Source organism: Lepidochelys kempii, chromosome 9 (genome assembly GCF_965140285.1).
Source record: "Lepidochelys kempii isolate rLepKem1 chromosome 9, rLepKem1.hap1, whole genome shotgun sequence".
In the NCBI taxonomy this organism is placed as follows: domain Eukaryota; kingdom Metazoa; phylum Chordata; order Testudines; family Cheloniidae; genus Lepidochelys; species Lepidochelys kempii.
In genome coordinates, this window is record NC_136388.1 from 49852832 (window position 1) to 49875933 (window position 23102).

The 23102-nt window shown below is 44.6% G+C and overlaps 1 protein-coding gene across 4 annotated transcripts in view; it reads left to right on the forward strand.

The window, feature by feature from the left end:
- The window catches only part of SENP2 (SUMO specific peptidase 2), a 50883-nt gene extending 29679 nt beyond the window's left edge, over nucleotides 1-21204 (forward strand). For 3 of the 4 annotated variants that reach the window (XM_073360299.2, XM_073360300.2, XM_073360298.2), the window contains exons 9-17: nucleotides 1383-1440; nucleotides 11544-11607; nucleotides 14228-14383; nucleotides 15772-15903; nucleotides 16367-16570; nucleotides 16695-16774; nucleotides 17740-17824; nucleotides 19751-19846; nucleotides 20477-21204. In XM_073360299.2, the coding sequence (XP_073216400.1) occupies nucleotides 1383-1440; nucleotides 11544-11607; nucleotides 14228-14383; nucleotides 15772-15903; nucleotides 16367-16570; nucleotides 16695-16774; nucleotides 17740-17824; nucleotides 19751-19846; nucleotides 20477-20539 (938 nt within the window). In that variant the 3' untranslated portion in view covers nucleotides 20540-21204. The remainder of the gene's footprint in view (nucleotides 1-1382; nucleotides 1441-11543; nucleotides 11608-14227; nucleotides 14384-15771; nucleotides 15904-16366; nucleotides 16571-16694; nucleotides 16775-17739; nucleotides 17825-19750; nucleotides 19847-20476) is intronic. The other variant, XM_073360301.2, reaches the window with a different exon arrangement.
- The last annotated feature ends 1898 nt before the right edge of the window (nucleotides 21205-23102 follow it).

The following is a 23102-nucleotide window of genomic DNA, read 5'->3' on the forward strand; positions in this document are numbered from 1 at the left end:
TAGGCATTTTGTATAAATGAAGAAAAGTCCGTTTTGTCACCCACAAGGACAACGAGATTTATAGGAGTACAGCTGAACTTAGTCTCTGCAAGAGCATTTCTCCCTGCAGATGGATTTCGTGTGATGAGCAACCTGATTTCCCACATCATCCATGAAGTATGGGGCACCAATGTGTCTCACTGTCAGGCCACGTGGGTGCATGTACCTATGTGATGCCATTCACCAGACTCTGCTTGTGTCTGCAAACTTGTCTCCACTAGATTAGCAGCCAAACTGGGACTGCATCGACTCCAAATGACTGTTCCTGCCAGAGTTCTCACCTCCCTCTCCTGGTGAGGACTTTTTCAGCCCTCCCATATCAGGATTGTTTCTGAGTTCCACATAAATCAGACAATATGCTTGCTTGTATTTTTCCTGAAACCCCTCGCTTATTCTGAAGACAAGAGACTTCACTCCCTTGATATCAGGTGTGCTCTGGCATTCTACCTGCAAAGAACCAAACCCATTAGAAAATCTGACTCTTTATTGCCATAGCAGAGCGATCGTGTGGGTAAGCCATATCCTCCCAGAGGATTTCTAAAGTGGGTTTTGAGATGCATCTTAGAATGCTACAAAATATGGGGGAAAAAAAAAATTCCTGTTCGGGGGGCATTACAGCTCCCTCCACACGAGCACAAGCTGCCTCCACAGCATCCCTATCAGATGTTCCTCTGCAGGTCCCTTGCAGGGCACCAACTTAGAGTTCTGTCCACATGTTCATGACATGCTACTCTCTAGTCCAAGCAGTAACTGCAGATGCAGCTGTAGGAATGGCAGTTCTACAGGCATCTCTGCTGCCACCTTCCTTGCACCCTTTTCTAGTCTGAACACTGTTTACCAGTCGCCCATGTGTGGAATATACATGGGGACCAGCACTCTAAGAAGAAATGGCGGTTACTTACTGTAACTGGAGGCTCTTTAAGATGTGTGGTCTCTATCCGTATTCTACCACCTACCCTCCATCCTCTCAGCTATGGATCTGGTTCGATTTCGGTAAGAAGAGAAACTGGAGAGGTGTTGACCCACACTGCCTTTTATGCCCTCGATCGGGAGCATGAGGGGAGCTACAGACACCAGTTTGAAGAATTTCTGGACTCTGGTGCATGCATACTCACATGTGGTCCCTATCTGCATTCCACACCTCAAAAAACCTTCAGTTACAGTGAGTAACCTCCATTTCTCTGGGTATGATCTTCAACAAGCTTATCTGTTAGCTCTGCAACTTTATGTTGGTGATTGGCTAATCAGAAAGTCATTTACAGTATAACTGGCAAATCTAGTTTTGAACCTAATTAGTTGATTTTTGTTTTCAATTCATACTTTCTCCTCCTCCTTCCATACAGGTATCAGAGGTGCTGAAACTTGGGGCCCACTCTGGTCTCGGAGAAGTGATGTGAGCAGGTACAAAATCTCTCCTAATTACGTTCATCCATGTTCAGCTTCCTGTGTTTGGCTTCCAACTTCCTGGTATTTTTATGTTAATATCTGTGAGTGGGGGGGAATAAAAGTTCATGTGCATCACCTGCAGATACTGAGGAGAAACCTCTTTGGAGGGACTTAGTAAATTATGGAACACAGCCAAGTAATGGGCATCTTGTGCAGGATGGGCCACACTATCATACTGACGACACACAACTGCATCATAGTCTTGGAGGGAGGGGAATTAAAGTGGGACATTTGGATAGCAGGGTAAGGGACAGTTGTAGCTCTAGAAAGTGAGGAAAGCAGTGCCCAGCTAGCAGTCAAGGCTTTTAGTACTAGGGAAGGAATGTCTCTCTTGTATGAGTAGGGTTAGAGACGTATGTAAATAGCTGTTTGGGAGGAGGAAGCATAAACTCTCACTGGTTCCCACTCTGATCTACAGAAATCCTATTGCATGGTATTAGATATTACCTCACCCACCTTGTCTGTCTTTTATTGGACCAACTTCTGCTAGTGAGAGACACAAGCATTCGAGACGCACGGAGTTCTGGGAAAGGTGGTACTTGCATTACAGCTAAATGCAAGATGGAACAGATTGCTTAGCATAAGGTAGAGTGGCCTGTTAACACCTCTGCAGTCATTGGACAAAGGGTCGGGGCTAGCAGGTAACAGGTTGTTGTCGTAATAAGCCATAAATCCAGTGTTCGGGCCATGATTTTTAGTGTCTAGCAGAATTATGAATTTAAGCTCCCAGGCTCGTTTTTTGAAAGTGTTGTGCGCGGGCTTCCTTTGAGGATGAGGACTGCTAGGTCAGATATAGAGTGATCACTTTATGAAAAGTGTTCACCCACAGGTGATCGGTGGTTATTGTCTTTTTTTATAATTTTCATGTGTGACTTCCGCCACAACTTCAACATCCACCACCTGCTCTTTAAACTCTTTCTGGAGTGCTTCCATACTAATAGCAACTTCTTGGACACCACAATCAGCTTCAACAATGGAACCTTACAGACCACGATACGCAAGAAATACATGGATCGCCACCTCTACCTTCGTAGATCCAGTAACCACCCCAAACACACCCAGAAATCTGTTACCTACAGCCAGGCACTCAGGTACCACAGAATATGCTCTGAGGAGAAAGTCTGGAATATACACCTTAACTCAATCAAAACCGCCTTCACCAAACAAGGACACTCCAGCAGAGAAGTAGATTGCATCATGGAACTGGACACCAGTTTATTCTGAGAGAACCTGCTTCAACACAGATATAAAACCTCCTCTGACCGCAGATCCCTAGTTGTCACCTACTGTCCCCCATTGGAACGAGTATGCAATATCCTCAGAATACAACCTAGACTCAATGGGAACCTCATCCTGAAAGATCTTTTCTGAATCTCCACTTCTGGCCTTCAAACAACCCCTGAGCTTCTCCAAGCTCATAATCGGAAGCAAGCTCCCCACAGACCAACACACCCCAACCCACCAGGGCAACACCAGACCTTGACAGAAACAGACGCAAAACCTACGGACATCTCCACTGCTACAATGATGAACACCTCCCACAGCACACCTTGGATCCTACACAGGCCTATCATAATGTGGCATACCTAATCTAATGCATTAAATGCCCCAATAACAATGTGGATGAAAGCAGACAAATCACTATGCTCTTGAATGAACTCACGCAGGAAATTTTATAAAGGACAAAAACATCCTATTACCTGTGGCTGAAGATAACCGCCATACTGGATCAAACCAGTGGTCCATCTAGCCCAGTATCCTGTCTTCTGAAGCATGTGGCATTGGCCACTGTCAGAAGGAATGAATAGAACAGCCAATCATTTGAGTGATCCATCCTCTGTCGCATCCACTCCCAGCTCCTGGCAGAGAAAGGCTGGGAACATTCAGAGCATGCTGTTGCATCCCTGACAATCCTGGCTAATAGTTGTTGATGGACCTATCCTCCAGGAACTTTATCTAGTTCTTTTTTAACCCTGTTACAGTTTTGGCCTTCACAACATCCCCTGGCAACAAGTTCCACAGGTTGACTGTGCGTTGTGTAAAGAAGTACTTCCGTTTGTTTTAAACCTGCTGCCTATTAATTTCACTGGGTGACCCCCTAGTTCTTGTTATGTAAAGGGGTAAATAACATTTCCTTATTCACTTTCTTCATACCAGTTGAGATTTTATAGACCTCCATCATATTCCCTCTTAGTGATCACCTTTCCAAGTTTAAAAAACTGGGACTTCTCATCTTTCCTCATATGGAAGGTGTTCCATATCCCTAATCATTTTTGTAGCCCTTTTCGGAATCTTTTCCAGTTCTAATATAGATCTTTTTTTTTCTCTCTCTCTCTGAGATGGGGCAGCCAGATCTGCATGCAGTATTCAAGATGTGAGCGTACCATGGATTTTTATAAAGGCATTATGATATTTTCTGTTTTATCTATCCTTTTTTCTAATGGTTCCTAACATTGTTAGCTTTTTTGATTGCTACTGCACATTGAACAGATGTTTTTAGAGAACTATCCACAATGACTCCAAGAGCCTTTTTGAGTGGTAACAGCTAATTTAGACCATTTTGTACATATAGTTGGGATTTTCCATTGTGTATTGGCATTTATTGACATTTGAATGTCACCTGCCATTTTGTTTCCAACTCACCCAGTTTTGTGCGATCCTTTTGTAATACTTCGCAGTCTGCTTTTGAGTAATATTGTATAAATTCCAGATAGTTGTCTACAATTTTTGCCACTTTGCTGTTTACCCCCTTTTCGAGATCACTTATAAATACGTTGAACAGCGCTGGTCCCAGTACAGATCACTGGGGGGACACCACTATTCACTTTCCATTCTGAAAAATTGACCATTTATTCCTGCCCTTTATTTTCTGTCTTTTATCCAGTTAATGATCTAAGGGTATGTCTACACTACAAAATTAGGTCAAATTTATAGAAGTCAGTTTTTTTAGAAATAGGTTTTATATATTCGAGTGTGTGTCCTCCCACAGAAAATGCTCTAAGTGCATTAAGTGAATTAACTCGGCGGAGCGCTTCCACAGTACCGAGGCAAGCGTCGACTTCCAGAGTGGTGCTCTGTGGGTAGCTATCCCACAGTTCCCGCAGTCTCCGCTGCCCATTGGAATTCTGGGTTGAGATCCCAATGCCTGATGGGGCTAAAACATTGCTGCCGGTGGTTCTGGGTACATATCGTCAGGCCCCCATTCCCTCGCTCCATGAAAGCAAGGGCAGACAATCGTTTCGTGCCTTTTTTCCTGAGTTACCTGTGCAGACGCCATACCATGGCAAGCATGGAGTCCGCTCAGGTAACCGTCACCGTATGTCTCCTGGGTGCTGGCAGATGCGGTACTGCATTGCTACACAGTAGCAGCAACCCCTTGCCTTGTGGCAGCAGATGGTACAATATGACTGGTAGCAGTCATCGTCATGTCCGAGGTGCTCCTGGCCACGTTGGCCAGGAGCGCCTGGGCAGACATGGGCGCAGGGTCTAAATTTGGAGTGACTTGACCAGGTCATTCTCTTTAATCCTGCAGTCAGTCCTATTGAACCATCTTATGGTGAGCAGGCAGGCGATACAGATTGCTAGCAGTCCTATTGCATCATCTTCTGCCAGGCAGCCATGAGATGTGGATGGCATGCTGTCCTTCTGCACCGTCTGCTGCCAGCCAAAGATGTAAAAGATAGATGGAGTGTATCAAAACAAGAAATAGACCAGATTTGTTTTGTACTCATTTGCTTCCCCCCCTCCCCTGTCTAGGGGACTCATTCCTCTGGGTCACACTGCAGTCACTCACAGGGAAGGTGCAGCGAAGTAAATCTAGCCATGTATCAATCAGAGGCCAGACTAACCACCTTGTTCCAATAAGAACAATAACTTAGGTGCACCATTTCTTATTGGAACCCTCCGTGAAGTCCTGCCTGAAATACTCCTTTGATTTTAACTCCCTGAAGCCAACCCTGTAAGCCGTGTCGTCAGTCACCCCTCCCTCCGTCAGAGCAACGGCAGACAATCGTTCCGTGCCTTTTTTCTGAGCGGACGCCATACAAAGGCAAGCATGGAGGCCGCTCAGCTCACTTTGGCAATTAGGAGCACATTAAATACCACACGCATTATCCAGTAGTATATGCAGCACCAGAACCTGGCAGAGCGATACTGGGCGAGTAGGTGACGTCAGCGCGGTCACGTGAGTGATCAGGACATGGACACAGATTTCTCTGAAAGCATGGCCCTGCCAATGCATGCATCATGGTGCTAATGGGGCAGGTTCATGCTGTGGAACGCCGATTCTGGGCTCGGGAAACAAGCACAGACTGGTGGGACTGCATAGTGTTGCAGGTCTGGGACGATTCCCAGTGGCTGCGAAACTTTCGCATGCATAAGGGCACTTTCATGGAACTTTGTGACTTGTTTTCCCCTGCCCTGAAGCGCATGAATACCAAGATGAGAGTAGCCCTCACAGTTGAGAAGCGAGTGGCGATAGCCCTGTGGAAGCTTGCAACGCCAGACAGCTACCGGTCAGTTGGGAATCAATTAGAAGTGGGCAAATCTACTGTGGGGGCTGCTGTGATGCAAGTAGCCCACGCAATCAAAGATCTGCTGATATCAAGGGTAGTGACCCTGGGAAATGTGCAGGTCATAGTGGATGGCTTTGCTGCAATGGGATTCCCTAACTGTGGTGGGGCCATAGACGGAACCCATATCCCTATCTTGGCACCGGAGCACCAAGCCGGCGAGTACATAAACCGCAAGGGGTACTTTTCGATAGTGCTGCAAGCTCTGGTGGATCACAAGGGACGTTTCACCAACATCACCGTGGGATGGCCAGGAAAGGTACATGACGCTCGCATCTTCAGGAACTCTGGACTGTTTCAAAAGCTGCAGGAAGGGACTTTATTCCCAGACCAGAAAATAACTGTTGGGGATGTTGAAATGCCTATAGTTATCCTTGGGGACCCAGCCTACCCCTTAATGCCATGGCTCATGAAGCCATACACAGGCAGCCTGGACGGTAGTCAGGAGCTGTTCAACTACAGGCTGAGCAAGTGCAGAATGGTGGTAGAATGTGCATTTGGACGTTTAAAGGTGCGCTGGCGCAGTTTACTGACTCGCTTAGACCTCAGCGAAACCAATATTGCCACTTATTACTGCTTGCTGTGTGCTCCACAATATCTGTGAGAGTAAGGGGGAGACATTTATGGCAGGGTGGGAGGTTGAGGCAAATCGCCTGGCTGCTGGTTACGCGCAGCCAGACACCAGGGCGGTTAGAAGAGCACAGGAGGGCGTGGTACGCATCAGAGAAGCTTTGAAAACCAGTTTCATGACTGGCCAGGCTACGGTGTGAAAGTTCTTTGTTTCTCCTTGATGAAACCCCCCACTCCTTGGTTCACTCTGCTTCCCTGTAAGCTAACCACCCTCCCCCCTCCCTTCGATCACCGCTTGCAGAGGCAATAAAGTCATTGTTGCTTCACATTCATGCATTCTTTATTCATTCATCACACAAATAGGGGGATGACTACCAAGGTAGCCCAGGAGGGGTAGTGGAGGAGGGAGGGAAAATGTCACACAGCACTTTAAAAGTTTACAACTTTAAAATTTATTGAATGCCAGCCTTCTGTTTTTTGGGCAGTCCTCTGTGGCGGAGTGGCTGGTTGGCCGGAGGCCCCCCACCACATTCTTGGGTGTCTGGGTGTGGAGGCTATGGAACTTGGGGAGGAGGGCGGTCGGTTACAGAGGGCTGTAGTGGCAGTCTGTGCTCCAGCTGCCTTTGCTGCAGCTCAACCATACACTGGAGCATACTGGTTTGATCCTCCAGCAGCCTCAGCATTGAATCCTGCCTCCTCTCATCACGCTGCCGCCACATTTCAGCTTCAGCCCTGTCTTCAGCACCCACTTACTCTCTTCAGCCACCTCACCTCCCGGTCATTTTGTGCTTTCCTGCACTCTGACATTTGCCTCCACGCATTCGTCTGTGCTCTGTCAGTGTGAGAGGACAGCATGAGCTCAGAGAACATTTCATCACGAGTGCGTTTTTTTTTTTTTCTTTCTAATCTTCACTAGCCTCTGGGAAGGAGAAGATCCTGTGATCATTGAAACACATGCAGCTGGTGGAGGAAAAAAAAAGGGACAGCGGTATTTAAAAAGACACATTTTATAAAACAGTGGCTACACTCTTTCAGGGTAAACCTTGCTGTTAACATTACATACATAGCACATGTGCTTTCGTTACAAGGTCGCATTTTGCCTCCCCCCACCGCGTGGCTACCCCCTCAACCCTCCCCCCTCCCCGTGGCTAACAGCGGGGAACATTTCTGTTCAGCCGCAGGCAAACAGCCCAGCAGGAATGCACCCTATTTCAACCAGGTGACCATGAATAATATCTCACTCTCCTGAGGATAACACAGAGAGATAAAGAACGATGTTGTTTGAACGCAAGCAAACATGTACAACAAAGCATTGCACTGTAATGATTCCTGAGTACATGTTACTGGCCTGGAGTGGTAAAGTGTCCTACCATGAAGGACGCAATAAGGCTGCCCTCCACAGAAACCTTTGCAAAGGCTTTGGGAGTACATCCAGGAGAGCCGCGAATGCCAGGGCAAAGTAATCCTTTCACATGCTTGCTTTTAAACCATGTATAGTATTTTAAAAGGTACACTCACCGGAGGTCCCTTCTCCGCCTGCCGGGTCCAGGAGGCGGCCTTGGGTGGGTTTGGGGGGTACGGGCTCCAGGTCCAGGGTGAGAAACAGTTCCTGGCTGTCGGGGAAAACCGGTTTCTCCGCTTGCTTGCTGTGAGCTATCTACATCATCATCTTCTTCATCCCCAAAACCTGCTTCCGTGTTGCCTCCATCTCCATTGAAGGAGTCAAACAACACAGCTGGGGTAGCGGTGGCTGAACCCCCCTAAAATGGCATGCAGCTCATCATAGAAGTGGCATGTTTGGGGCTCTGACCCGGAGCGGCCGTTCGCCCCTCCGGTTTTCTGGTAGGCTTGCCTCAGCTCCTTAAGTTTCACGCGGCACTGCTTCGGATCCTGTTATGGCCTCTGTCCTTCATGCCCTGGGAGATTTTGACAAAGGTTTTAGCATTTCGAAAACTGGAACGGAGTTCTGATAGCACGGATTTCTCTCCCCATACAGCGATCAGATCCCGTACCTCCCTTCAGTCCATGCTGGAGCTCTTTTGCCATTCTGAGACTCCATCATGGTCACCTCTGCTGATGAGCTCTGCATGGTCACTTGCAGCTTGCCACGCTGGCTAAACAGGAAATGAGATTCAAAAGTTCGCAGTTCTTTTCCTGTCTACCTGGCCAGTGCATCTGAGTTGAGAGTGCTGTCCAGAGCAGTCACAATGGAGCACTCTGGGATAGCTCCCGGAGGCCAATACCGTCTGATTGTGTCCACAGTACCCCAAATTCGACCCAGCAAGGCTGATTTAAGTGCTAATCCACTTGTCAGGGTGGAGTACAGAAATCGATTTTAAGAGCCCTTTAAGTCGAAATAAAGGGCTTCATCGTGTGGACGGGTGCAGGTTTACATCGATTTAACGCTGCTAAATTCGACCTAAAGTCCTAGTGTAGACCAGGGCTATGAGAGGATCTTCCCCCTTTTCCTATGACTGCTTACTTTGCTTAAGAGCTTTGGTGAGGGACCTTGTCAAAGGCCTTCTGAAAGTCCAATTCACTGTATACACTGGATCACTCTCTTTTCCATATGTTTGACCCCCTCAAAGAATTCTAGTAGATTGGTGAGGCATGATTTCCCTTTACAAAGCCATATTGACTCTTCCCCAACGCATTGTGTTCATCTATGTGTCTGATAATTCTGTTTTACTATAGTTTCAACCAATTTGCCTGGTACAGAAGTTAGGCTTACGAGCTGGTAATTGCCAGGGATCGCCTCTGGAACTGTTTTAAAAAAATTGGCATCATAATAGGTAGACTCCAGTCATTTGGTGCAGAATGAGATTTAAGTGACTGATTACATATCACAGTTTAGTAGTTCTGCAATTTTACAAAGTAAGGTATTTCCAGCAGAGAGAGGGGGAAGTATTATTACCATTATACAAGACACTGATGAGACCTCATCTGGAATACTTTGTGCAACTTTGGTCTCCCTTGTTTAAAAAAAGATTAATTCAAACTGGAACAGGTGCAGAGAAGGTCTACGAGGATCAGAAGAATGCAGAACTTACCTTATTAGAGGAGACATAAGGAGCTTGGCTTGTTTAATCTAATCAAAAGAAAACTGAGTAGAGATATGATTGCTCTCTAAAAATACATCCGAGGGATAAATACCAGGGAAGGAGAGGAGTTATTTAAGTTAAGGGCCAATGTCGGTACAAGAACAAATGGATATAAACTGGCTATCCAAAAAAGGTTATGCTTGAAATGAGACCAGTTTCTGACCATCAGAGGAGTGAAGTTCTGGAACAGCCTTCAAAGGAGAGCAGTCGGGGGGGGAAAAATCCCAACTGGTTTCAAGACTGAGCTTGATAAGTTTATGCAGGGAATGGTATGATGGGACTGCCTACAATGGCATGTGGACCATCTGCGACTGCTAGTAGTACATATCTTCAATGAGACACTAGATGGGAATGGCTCTGAATTACTATAGAGAATTCTTGCCCAGCTGTCTGACTGGTGGGTCTCACCCACATGCTTGGGGTCTAACTGATTGCCGTATCTGAGGTCAGAAAGGAATTTTTCCCCAGGTCAGATTGGCAGAAACCTTGGGGAGGGGGGAGGTGCCTTCTTCTAGAGTGAGGGTTGACCTGCTGGTTTGAACTTGAGTAAATGGTGGATTCTCTGTAACTTGCAGTCTTTAAATCATGATTTGAGGACTTCAGTAATTCGGCGAGAGGCTATGAGCATATTTCAGGAGTAGATGGGTGAGGTTCTGCGGCCTGCAATATGCAGGAGGTCAGACTAGATCAAGATGGTCCCTTCTGGCCTTAGTCTATGAATCTGAGTGGCTGTTTAAATAGAAGTCTTCTGTTTGTACACCTTGTGCTATAAAAGTACAAAGCTGTACTTTCTATAAAACATCTGGGGTACCTAACCTGGATATTTACTGTCTTATCACACTAGATTGAATTTGTCTTCTAATGTACAGTGGGTTTAGGATCCAATACAAGTCTTATTATCTATGGTTCCCTTTTTTTAAAAAAAGAGAGACTTGGATCAAAAAGAAACACGAGAACTTTTTCGTTTTGGAGCATTTATATTGATAGAAGTAAAACCTGTCCGTCTATAATTCCTTGCACAGTAACATGCTGCACTTCGGATGCTGTATGGTTTTCAAGGGTAAGCGTCTTCTGGTAAGGATAGCAGCTCCCCTTGCAATCGTATAAGAGTCAAGTGAACTTACTCTATCCACCCACCTTAAGACCATGTCTGCACTACAGTGGCACAAGTCTGATGCTGTGGCTGTGCTGCGTTAGCACTGTACTGTTAGATGCTTCCTACTTTGACAGAAAAACCTCTTCTGTCAATGTAGGTAATCCACCTCTCCAAGAGACAGTGCTAGGTCAACAGAAGCATTCTTCCATCAACCCAGTTGGATCTATAGTGAGGTTAAGATTGACCTAACTCTCATACAGGGAGTGAAATTTTTTTCAGACTTGTAACTAGGTTGGCCTAACTATCTGGATGCATACCCGTCAGGTAAACTAGTGCTTTCTTTTCATGAGGAATTTTTCATTTATATTATAAAAGACTTTACAATTCATGATTGTCGTGCATTGTATCTTAACTTTTTAAGCTGCATCTTGTATCCTTATTTTAGCCATGCTTTGGTACTAGCCTCAGTCCCCTACTTTTGATGGGTATTTCCAGATTTCCTTCCCTTCGTCTTTCCCTTCTTCCTCACCTGCATCCCCTCAAAGTATTGATGCTAGAGAATGGGTCAAGTTAAACTCTTGTTCTTTTTGCACATTAGCCAGATTCCAACCCCCCAGAGAGCATTTCCCAACCCTCCCCACACAGCCCTGACTCCTTACCCCAAAGGTAACTTACTAAGTAAATATAAGTTGTGAAACTCTGCCTGTTTTTGTCTCTAAGATCTCAGATTTCAGCGGAAAACTCACAAGAGCCTGAAATGACACTTGAGCAGAAAAATGAAAGGGTAAGTTTGGAAGCTCCAGCTTTTTTCCTCTTTTGACACATGTGATATCCTATAACTAAACTGTGCATTCAACTCTAACTGTGCACTTCCGTACTTGAGCATATCATTGAACAATGTGCTTAATCTAGTGGCATATGGCTTTTGTGGTAGTGTGGTCTTTCTGTGACTTACAGAAGATAGTGATGGTGGAAGACCCCTTGTGATTCTGGGCTGTGGTCAGTATGCTGCATCTGCTCAGTTTCTCTTCTGTCCATCTTGGAAGCTGATGGGCAAACCCTCAAACATGCAGCATTTATTGGAGTTTATCCACATCACTATAGGGTACACTATTGCATCATCAGTCCTTTCTAAATAGATTTTGCTTTGCTTGCCTGGGTTCTCCCTCCCTCTCCTCCCCTCCCCCCCCCCCCCCCGACTCTTGTCTCTGAGATTTGCCTTGGTGCCACAGTTCAATATCCAGTTTGTAAACCAGGTAAACTTTTTTCTAACTACTAAGATTCTTTCAGGGTTGTTGCATTTTTAACTACATTTTAATTTTCATTTTTCTAAACTAGAAATACAACATCCACTCTGCTTTATATACAGTTGTCTGTGTTCACCTGTATTTCACTTGCTGCACAGGTGGGAAGATGGGTGTGTCTAAAATCTATTTTTTAAATAGGCTAAGATGGGATATCAGAAAAACTTACACTGTCTAAAACTTAGAGAAGTACCAAGCTTGGATACAAAACTGTCTTTATTGTCCAATATCCAGCCTATGTGGGATACTCAGACTTTAAAAAAAAACAAACAAAAAAACCCACACAAAAACCAAATCACCTTTGTAGCCCTTTACAGTGGCAAAGAACCTCCCAAACATAAACTGATGCTATAGATCTCCACCCTAGTAGACTTTTGATAATCTCATAAACAAACTAGAGAAATATAGCCTAGATGAATCTTCTAAAGGTGGGTGTGCAACTGGTTGGAAAACTGTACTCAGAGTAGTTACCAATGGCTCACAGTCAAGCTGGAAGGACATATTGATTGGGGTCTTGCAGGGATGTATCCTGCTTCCAGTTCTGTTAAATATCTTCATAGATGATCTGGATAATGGCAGAGAGAGAACACTTCTATACAATTTGCAGACAATACCAAGTTGGGAGGGGTTGGAAGTGCTTTGAAGGACAGGATTATAATTCAGAATGATCTTGGCAAACTAGAGAAATGGTCTGAAATAGGATGAAATTGAATTAGGACAAATGCACAGTACTGTGCTTAGGAAGGAATAATCAATTGCACAAATACAAAATGGAAAATGACTTCCTAGGAGGAAGTCCTGCAGAAAAGGCTTTGAGGGTTATGGGGGATCACAAACTAAGAGTCCACTACATAATACTTTTGCAGAAAAAAAACTGCTAATATCTCAGAATAACTGGGTGGAGTGTTGTAAGCAAAACATAAGTAATTCTGCTGTACTCAGCACTGATAAGGCCTCAGTTGGAGTACTGTGTCCAATTCTGGCACCACACTTTGAGAAATGTGGAAACTCCAGAGGAGAGCAACAAAAATGATTAAAGGTCTAGAAAACATGACCTACAAGGAAAGATTGGAAAAATTTGATATGTTTAGTCTGCAGAAAAGCATATTCTACATATTCTTCAAGTATGTAGAAGGTTGTTACAAAGAGGAGGGTGATAAATGATCCTCCGTATCCACTGAGGACAGGACAAGAAGTAATGGTCTTAAATTGCAGCAAGAGAGATTTGTTAGACATTAGGAAAAACTTCCAAAATTTAAGGTAATGGTAGTTAAGCACCAGAACAAATGTACCTATGGAGGATATGTAATATCCATCATTGGGGGTTTTAAAGAACAGGTTAGACAAACACCTGTCAGATGGATACTTAATCCTGCCTCAGAGGAGGGGACTGGGCTAGAATGACCTATTGAGGTCCCTTCCACTCATACATTTCTGTGATTGTCTTCCTGAGTCTGAAAATGGCCTGAAACACTTTCCTCTCACCCACTTAACTGCAGTGGGCTATTAGCGCTAAATCCTAACAACTTCAGTCTAAAGCAGCAGTTCTCAAACTGTGCATCAGGACCCCAGAGTGGGTTGCAACCCTGTTTTAATGTGGTAGCCAGGGCTGGCTTAGACTTGCTGGTGCCTGGGGCCAAAGCCCGAGCCCCACGGTCTGGGGCTTCAGCCTTGGGCAGTGGGGCTGAGATTGCAGGCCCCCTGTCTGGGGTTGAAGCCCTTGGGCTTTGGCTTCTCCCCCTGCCCCAAAGTGGCAGGGATCAAGCAGGCACAGGCATCAATCCCCAGTCTTCCCCCTCCTGGGGTTGTATAGTACTTTCTTGTCAGAAGGAGATGGTGGTGCAATGAAGTTTGAGAACCCCTGGTCTAAAGCATTTGAAAATTGGCACATTTAATGGAAGTGTGCTCAGTCCTAGCAATACCTCACCTGACTCCTAATGAGAGCTAGACTGAGTGTTTAATTCTATTAGTGTGGTGTCTGATGGTCGTGAGTATTTGCTGAGTGCTTTCACTTGATATTTGAACAAGACTGTCACATTATGCCCTGCAACAAATCATAACTTCCTGGTTACATGCTATTGAGCTTCCTTTTGTGCACAGAGATGGCTGGAGGCTGACCTGTCAAAGGAGGTGTCAGTTCGGTTATGCCTGGGCAGTAGGAGCTCTGCTGTAGCCAGAAGGCCAGCTGCAGTTCTGAAAGAACAGAAGTGCCCAGGCCCAGAGAAGAGCACAGAGCATCTTCCTGAGCTCACAGAGGTACCGTGCCTTTTTTGGCTTTCTGGTTTGGAGAGGTGAACTAATGGAGGGAATCATTTGGGCACAAAAAACCTACAAAAAAAGCCCATCTGACATTAGCTAATGTACTAACCATGTTCAAAAGGGATCAGGGATTCTAGGTGCCCCTTCTTAAGTGAATTTTGTCTGCTAGTTGTACCTTCTAAACACTTGGAATCAGGCCATTCTTGCCAATCCGCTAACATCTGATTTGCAGGGAGCTAGCAAAACAAATGGCTGCTTTTCTCATTCCTTTATAAACTACCTGATTACTTACTTTCTGTGCATACCTTGGTAGATCCTACAATAGAGGAGACAAGGGCATTTTCCTTACTTGTTAGCTCAGCTCAATCAAAAATAGAATTAATTTATTTTTTGGTCCACAGATCAAAATCCCTTTTCTACCAGCAGTGAAACTAAACATTACTTAGACTTCTCTCTGCATCCATGACCATTCTAACAGTGTGTAAGATCAGATACAGACTTCCTAACTGTCAACATGGCCTCCAGTACAGCCACTATAATGTTCCCTTTCATTCCCACTCAGATATGTCTGGGGGAATTAGGTTAGTCTTGTGTTGGGCTCCAAAGGTCACCAAATCTAGACTCTTGTAAACTAAAGGTGAGAAATGAGTTTGAGCTGAGAATGTCCTGCTATCAGCCCCAATCCAATTAAACCAAGTGGTGGTTGGCTGACTTCTGGTGATCACAAGGGCTACAATATTGCAAGGGGGACAGGTGGTTTTCTCTTTGAAACTATCTTTTTATTGTCCTTTCTTCCGCTGTGCTCTGTTGTCTGCTGATGTGCATGTTCTGCGTTTTTCTATTTCTGCATGCTACCTATTTCTTATTCTGACTTAACTGCATTGATTGACTGTGAAACACTTGCAGTACTGGTTTTAGTGTTTATTGAATTATCTCAAGCCTCTTAAACTCCCATTATCCCTTTTAATCCTTAAGAAAATGATTGAACTTCCAAACCAGAGCCAGTGTAAACATACCCATGGTTCTGAGCTGGGGTAATCTGATAAATCAAAATGACTTAAGCTATTTTAAATGGTGCTTCAAAATGTAACCATCCAAGTAAATATCATGAAGTGCAGGCATCTGTGTGTAGAACCTTAATGTACAAACTTAACAGGAAAAGCTACTAAAGCTAACAATCCTCCGCTCTAAAACTAACACTGGTATTCTTGCCCCCCCCGGTGGCACTGTAGGGTCAAGCTCTTCCTCCTTTAGCAGGCTTAATCCTCTACTGGATTTCACTTAAATACTTTTTTCAACTTAGTATGATGCACCAGTTGGCCTGCTCAGCATACACCCTAGTTCAGGACTTTCTCGCTAGTCACATTGTGAATTGCTCATTTCAGGACATGGAAAGAGAAATCACTAATGCATTAGGCCATGGCCAGGAGGGTGAGATCTTGAGCAGCGCCTTTAAATTAAAGGTCACCCGTGGGGATATCCAGACGTTGAGGAACCATCACTGGCTCAACGATGAGGTAAAATTAATCCAGTAGGAATGTTTGTTTGTTTTGTGTTCTGCATGCATATGTATTAAAATGTGCCCCCAACTTTCTGACATTTTAGCTGCTGACAGGCCTAATTTTCTGATCCACGCCTCAGTTCCTACAGGAATATCCATAGGGTTCTGAAAGCTGGGCCTTTAAGAGGGAACAATACTCCTGAAAATATCTCTATCCCTATATTATGCTGCTTTCAAGAGTTAGCAGTAACTTAAGATCAGATTTGACTTTGGGGAGTGGGTGAAATAACAAGTGTTTTTTAACACAGGACTCGAAGGAAGGAAGTTAGTACAGGAGTCTTAGAACTTGAGTTGAAGTCAGTGTGGTCTTTTAGACTGAAAATTCTGAAGAGTCCAGCAGATAAAATCTGTTTAACTTTAACAGACAAATATGAGTGTGTCTCCTTCACTCTCTGAACTCTACTCTCTCTATTATATAGGTAATTAATTTCTACATGAATCTTCTGGTGGAGAGAAATAAGCAGCAGGGATTTCCAGTGCTTCATGCTTTCAGTACTTTCTTCTACCCCAAACTAATTTCTGGGAGTTACCAGGCAGTAAAAAGATGGACCAAAGGTGTGGATCTCTTCAAGCAAGACCTCATCTTTGTGCCCATTCACCTGAGGGTACACTGGGGATTAGTGGTGAGTCAAATTGGCCCATCTTTGGAGTTGGAAGGGAAAGGAAAAACCTAGAAAAGGCTTGCTCTGTAGGCAGCAGGGAGTCTTTGCTATGGCTGTTGCACCAATGCCTGTCTTTCAATAACAGGTAATAGATGTCAGAAGAAAGACCATCAAATACTTTGACTCGATGGGACAAAGAGGCCACAGTATCTGTGAGATTTTGCTGTAAGTAGATGCTTAGTGAATATATTACTGCATTTCACACACAGTGGAAGGATTTTCCACAATCACTCACTGGAAAATGTGATTTACATAGCAAAGACTTACCCCGTAATGGACAAGAATCTCTTCCCAAACTAGTCACTGCCAGTAATGTGCAAATTGTAACATCATCCAGCTGTTAATTATATTCTGTCCTTCCAGAGACATTTGAGTATGTCTTATGAATGAACCATCATTGAGTGACCCGTTAAAGCTCTCATGCAAATAGAAAGACAAAGTCCATTCCTCTTTAAGAACATTAACCTCAACACACTTCATAGGACCTGAACTCCTTCCTAGGGGATATTGACATCCTCTATTACCAGTGACAGATCCCTTACTTTCTAGCTCTTCTACCTTTTTTTTGCAGCTCTTAAGTAACCCACCAAATTACATTGCACACATAATCCTCTTGTATGCTCTATTGGAGATATTTGAGTTAATTTTTATGTAAATAATAATCCTCCTTTCAGTATGTTGAGTGAATGCTGTAGTTCGTTTGGCACTGACTCTTCTATTACACCAATACTCATGTTTCATGTTACATAAAATCACCCTGTACTTCCCCTTCTTCCCTTCCCCACCTCTGTTGGAGATTAACTTCTGAGGTAAGGGTCTATGTGAATCGCTACCAGTCTCTCATGGGCCTCACTTTTTCTGGCAATGCCATGGCTGCAGCATTACCTGTAAAGTCTCTAACTTCTGATCTAAAATCTCTTAAGTAATGTGAATAGTTCTTAAACAAATGTGGGTTTACCTTCAGCATGGTATGATTATATCCTATAATCCTCCTTCCTGGTACTTCGGGTCATTGGTGCATAATTAGTGAAGACCTTGTCAGGCAACTTTACAGACTATTGGCCTAAAATATGAAGACATTTGTTTAGAAAAGTCTGATACCTCTTTTTTGTTTTGTTTTTGTTGAACAGCCAATATCTTCAGGAAGAAAGCAAAACCAAGAGGAACCTAGATATTGATCCTTCAGAGTGGACACTTTACAGCATGAAATCACATGTATGTGAACAGAGTGTTTTGAGTCTGATCCATGTACTGTAGCCCAAAACCATAAAAGCCTTCAAGAGAAACAATTCTAAGTTTTGAATGACTGTTTGTGGGCTTTCTCTAGTGCCCATAATACAGCAGCCCAAACTGGATACCGAAACAATGTTGTGATGGTCTCTTTAGCAGTGTCTTCTTTACTTGACTGGCCTTGTCTCTGCTTCTTTCCTGACTCCGTTTAGATGTGAAAAAAATGCTAGCAATCTGGAGTGGACTGGAGTCCTTGGAACATCCATCCAGCTTTCTTCCTTTGGTCCAACAAGCTGGTGCTATGTCCAAGAAAAATATCTAATGTGTCTCTCAAACTCCATTATTCCTTACTAGGACAAAGGCCATGTCGAGACTAGCACTTATGTCAGCAAAACTTTTATTGCTCAATGGTGTGTGGGTTGCGGGGGGGAGAACCCTTCCTATAGTGACATTAGTTTTGCTGGCATAAGTACTGGTGTGCACAGCGCTGTCAGTGGGAGATGCTCTCCTGCTGACATAGCTCCCGCCTCTCGTTGAGCTGGTTTTATGTCGTCGCCGGGAGAGCTCTCTTCCTTTGGCATTAAGCGGCTACACGAGCACTCTGACTGCAGCACAGCTGTATCAGTAGAGCAGTGCCAGTGTAAGCTTGTAAGTGTAGACATGGCCTTTACCTTCATTCTTTTAAGGCATAGGCTGATGCGTGAAAGATGTCAACGATTCCTGTACAGGAACTATGTACAGTAGTTGATCTTTTGTACATGGACTAACTGTATTTCTTGGACTGCAGCTGTGAATCTGGCTTTGAACTTTTGGTGATTTATTAGGGTTAGGATAGTGGTGCAAATTAAAAAAAAAAAATGATGGTAGGTAGCTTTTTATGTGCTGTTTGAGAGACTCCTCTTTCCTCCTACAAAGAGTGTTTCAAATTACTGCTCTTGTCCACGCTCAACCTAGAGTCTTCTCAAAGTCTCTGTTCTGTCATGGTCTCCAAATAGCTTTGTCTGTAGAGTTCCTCCACCCCTCACTGTGTCACCATCTAGATTGGGTTCAGAAGAAGAAACAAAAAATTGAAGGTGTTGAGGGGGGAGGAGGCCACAGCCTCACATAGAACATGCCCTGCCTGTTGTGAGCGGGAATTGCTCTTCCCCAGTTCTCAGAGCTTTGCAGGGGCTTTGTCACATTCAGTTAAGAGGAACTCTTCGGATGCCTGTGGAGCTGTGAACTCCAGCTGCAGGTGAATAGCTCCTGTTGCTTTGTGCTCAGGCAGTAGTAATTCATGTAATAGATCCCACGTGTTAGTCCTTCCCTGGGTAGTTGGAGTTGTCTTGCCCTGGGTCACTGGAGAACAAGCTGACATTGACCGTTCTGATTTGTAGTCAGTACCTTGTGGGGAGGGAATTAAAGGTCAGAGCTAAATTCTCTTGCATGCAACTTCCACTAGGATCAATGAGAGCTGTTCATGTATTGTCAAAGGCAAAACTTGTCCTTTTAGTAGCTCTCATTGTACAGAATGGGAATTCCCTCCTCCCCTCCATCACTTGCAGGAAGCACTAACTCAGGCGTGAGGGAATCTATATTCTTTCTAGTAAGCAGTGTTAAAAGCCCCACTGGGGCCCATTGTACACACGTAGGTAAAGGCATCCTGGGCCTGGAAAGTGTGCATTCTGAAGATTTGACAGGTGAAGGACAGGGATGCTCTCTACCAGCAAATGGAACATGGTGCAGCTGTAGTTGTGTGGTTTGGGAGGAGGTGTTAAAGCTTATTTCCTGGAGTGGAGGACACAAGTGGCTCATTAAAATGCTGATACACAGTACTGAAGATAATGCATTGCATATCTCATAAGAAGAAAGGCATCTTTAAAGCAAGGTGAAGGGACTAACATGCAACCTTCTCCCACTGCTCACTTGTAGGAAATTCCACAGCAGCTGAATGGAAGTGACTGCGGGATGTTTACCTGTAAATATGCAGACTATATCTCCAGAGACAAACCAATCACTTTCACTCAGGTGAGCAAAGCTCTCAAAACTGACCTGTGGCGCATCCAGGCTTTGTGCATGTTTTCCCTGTAATCTGACTCCTCTAGTTAAATTGTAAGCTCATCCCTCACTAGTTACGCAACACCTACCCCCATGGGCCCTGATCTTGGCTAGTGCCTCCAAGTGCTACTGTCTGTACTGACAAGTGAGCCCTCCCAGCCCTGTGAGCTGCATTCCCTGCCTTTGCTTATGTCCATTTGCCAAACATCATGTCTCAGTCCTCCGGTGCAGGGGGCTGGAGCTGTTTGTGATAGTAGGCTTGACCTTCGTGATGGTATCTTCAAGGCTCCTTTCCAAATAGCTTTTTCACAGGTTAAAATATTGGCTGTTTTCAGCTGCATTGGGCTTTTCTTAAAGGACGTGCAGATTCTGTCATGACATTCACATTTTTCATTAAAGTCAGCATTTGCCAGAGCATTTCATTTTCTGTGCCTTAGTGTAGGGCAAAGTTGTGGTATCAAATAACCATTGCATGGGAACTGTGGCAAATGTTGAACACTGACTGTTCTGGTCAGTGCCTACAGAATGTGGGCAAATATGCTTATTCTGACACCCTTTACTCTGGTTTAGTGTTTAATAGAGGGTTGTTTTTTCTTTTAGCACCACATGCCTCATTTCCGCAAAAAGATGGTATGGGAGATACTTCATCAACAGCTGCTGTGACCCCAGACTGAGAGATACTCGGTGATACTATGATCTACCACGTAGTAACAATTAGTTCTGAGCTTAACTAATTTGTTTGAATGCCTTATTTCAAAAGGTACCTGGGCTAACAGCTTCCTCTCATAGGAGTAGGCTGTAAAGCTGTGGTTTTGTCCACTCCAGAGAATTACATTTGTTTGGAATATGCTAACGCATCCTAACCGCAAAGCAAAGAGATCTCTGCAGCCTCTGAGCTGTGACTCCTAAGGGACTGGAGTGGAGGGTTAAGAGCAGATCCCAAACAAACTGCATCAGTTCATGTTGCTGAAGACTGGCAACTTCTAGTGCTTCACTGCAACCATTGGAACTGTGGCGCAAACTCTGGCTGGTGCACGGAAGTATCCTATGCAACTGTAGAACAGTCACTGTCTGAAATCACCTTCACAGGGACGACGTGTTTAGCTACTGGTTCCAGGAGAGGTTTGCTCTGCTTCTGGACTATAGAAGACTCCACTTGATTCCTAAAACTGGATTTGTAAAGACCCTAGGAGCAAGGCATTTATGTTTTGATTTGTAACAAATCCATAGTGAAGCCCCTGTAGTGGGGTTCAGTATTTGTTTCAGGAGATTGTCCCATGTGAAAATGAATATTTATTTTTCTTTATTAAAATGAAAGTGTGCTGTAACTTATGGAAGGGTTCTTTTCTGAACTAAAACCTGCAGGAAGAGAACCAGAGTAAATTTTTCAGTTTCTTTTTAAAAATATTTTCGCATAGGAAAGAAAGTGAGCTGGAAACTAAAACATGAATGTGATGTTCCGTTAGGAGGTCTGGAAGAGTTTAAGATGAAGAATATAAGAATTGAGGTGGCTGAATACCCTGTGTCAGCAGTGGTCTTTAAATTATTCAGCAGGGGTTGAATGTTAAAAGCAGGGAGGAAGAGATGAGGGATGAGAGGAAGAATGGCCCAGTGGTTAAGGTATTAACCTGAGACTTGAGAGGCTGGGTTCAGTTCCTCACTTGCCACAGCCTCCTTCAAACAGGACTACATCAGTGTGCAATAAAGAACATTTGAATGCATGCCAGCAGGGCCCACCTGGAGAAGTCGGAGCACAACACACTGGTGCATTCCACACATCACACCCCACATAGTCCAGATGGGGCAGTGTAGACAAGCCATTAATTGCTTTATTCAACTTCATGATTTCTGTGATCTCTGATAAAATCCTATCCCCAGCTGAGCCCTGGGTGCAAGTTTGGGGTCATGTGGTCCAATGATTCCTCAGATAAAGCTCCCCTCAGTGTTAATATTCAAAGGGCTCTAAAACCCATAGGTGCTGTGAGATTTTCTTGAAAATTGCTATTCCCTAACAGAGATGGGCTAGAGTTGACTTACTTACGGCACTTTACAGCTCCAACTCGTGTGGACACTCCTGGCTCAGAGAGTGGGATAAGCTACATTGGACAAAAGAATTCTGGCCCAGGGGATGTTCTAGCTGTGTAACTGTACCAGTAAATTTCTCCCTGTACCCATGAGCTTTGTGAGAAGAACATCCAGTGAGATGAATAGGTCGGTTCCCACCTCTGCGCTGTTGTATGGCTGTATTCATCTCCAGCCTGCAGCTATTTGTGAGGGGCCGCTGCAGTGAGTTGATGCCTCTCAGAGCCTTATGCTGCAGAGGTCTGTGAAAAGCCTGTTCCTACTTGCTGTCTCTAGCTTGTAATTGTTCTCTGAGACCTCCTCCCCATGAATCTTAGATGCTGCCATTTCCTTCCCTTTCTGAACAATATAATCCTAATCCTTTTAATCAGCCCAGACACTGGTTTCGTCGCAGCCTCATGCACATGGTGAAGACTGACATAGGGAAGCTATGCTGTTATCTCATTCAATGTCCGGAAAACTGCTCAGTGCTGTTGCCACCTGAAATGTCAGCCTTGATTCAAACCAGGCCAGGAAAGGCCAAGGATCTCCAGAGGCAGAGGTGGCTGATATGTGGGAGCAGGAGAGCGCCCTGCTGCTGTTGGAAGAGTTTGACTTTGCCATGAGTTGTTCTTCTCTATGTTGGAGCCTGGGGTGCTGGTTTATTTTTGTCTCTTCTCTGTTCTTTTCTGAGCCCCCTTTCTGCTCAGCTACAGAAAAAATGAAGGGAAGAGCAGTACATTATCTGAACTTCCAGGTGTCAAGGGCAGAGAGTGATGGGAAAGAAGTGAACCAGTTCCCATTTATAACACGAGTCACAGGGAGGACACCTGTATATGTATTGCCCCTCAGTGGTTCAGCAAGGGCATCCACTCAGGTTTCTGGCTCTCAACTCTCCTGCGTGGAGATACACCTCTCTTCCCCCTTCTGACTGGGGTACTTCCAGGCTGTACAGTTCCCTGGTCAGCAGCTGCCAGGCCTCGGCCTGTTCATAACAGGTATTTTTTAGTAAGTCATGACCAGGGCCTGGGCTTCTGTGGCGTTTTGTTTGTTGCCCATGATGTGTGCGTGACTTTTACTAAAAGTACCCATGACAGAAATCTTACTCTTACTGCTCGTCGTTATCATGTGGGCTTGAGGGCAGGTCACAGCTCAAGCTGCTTGG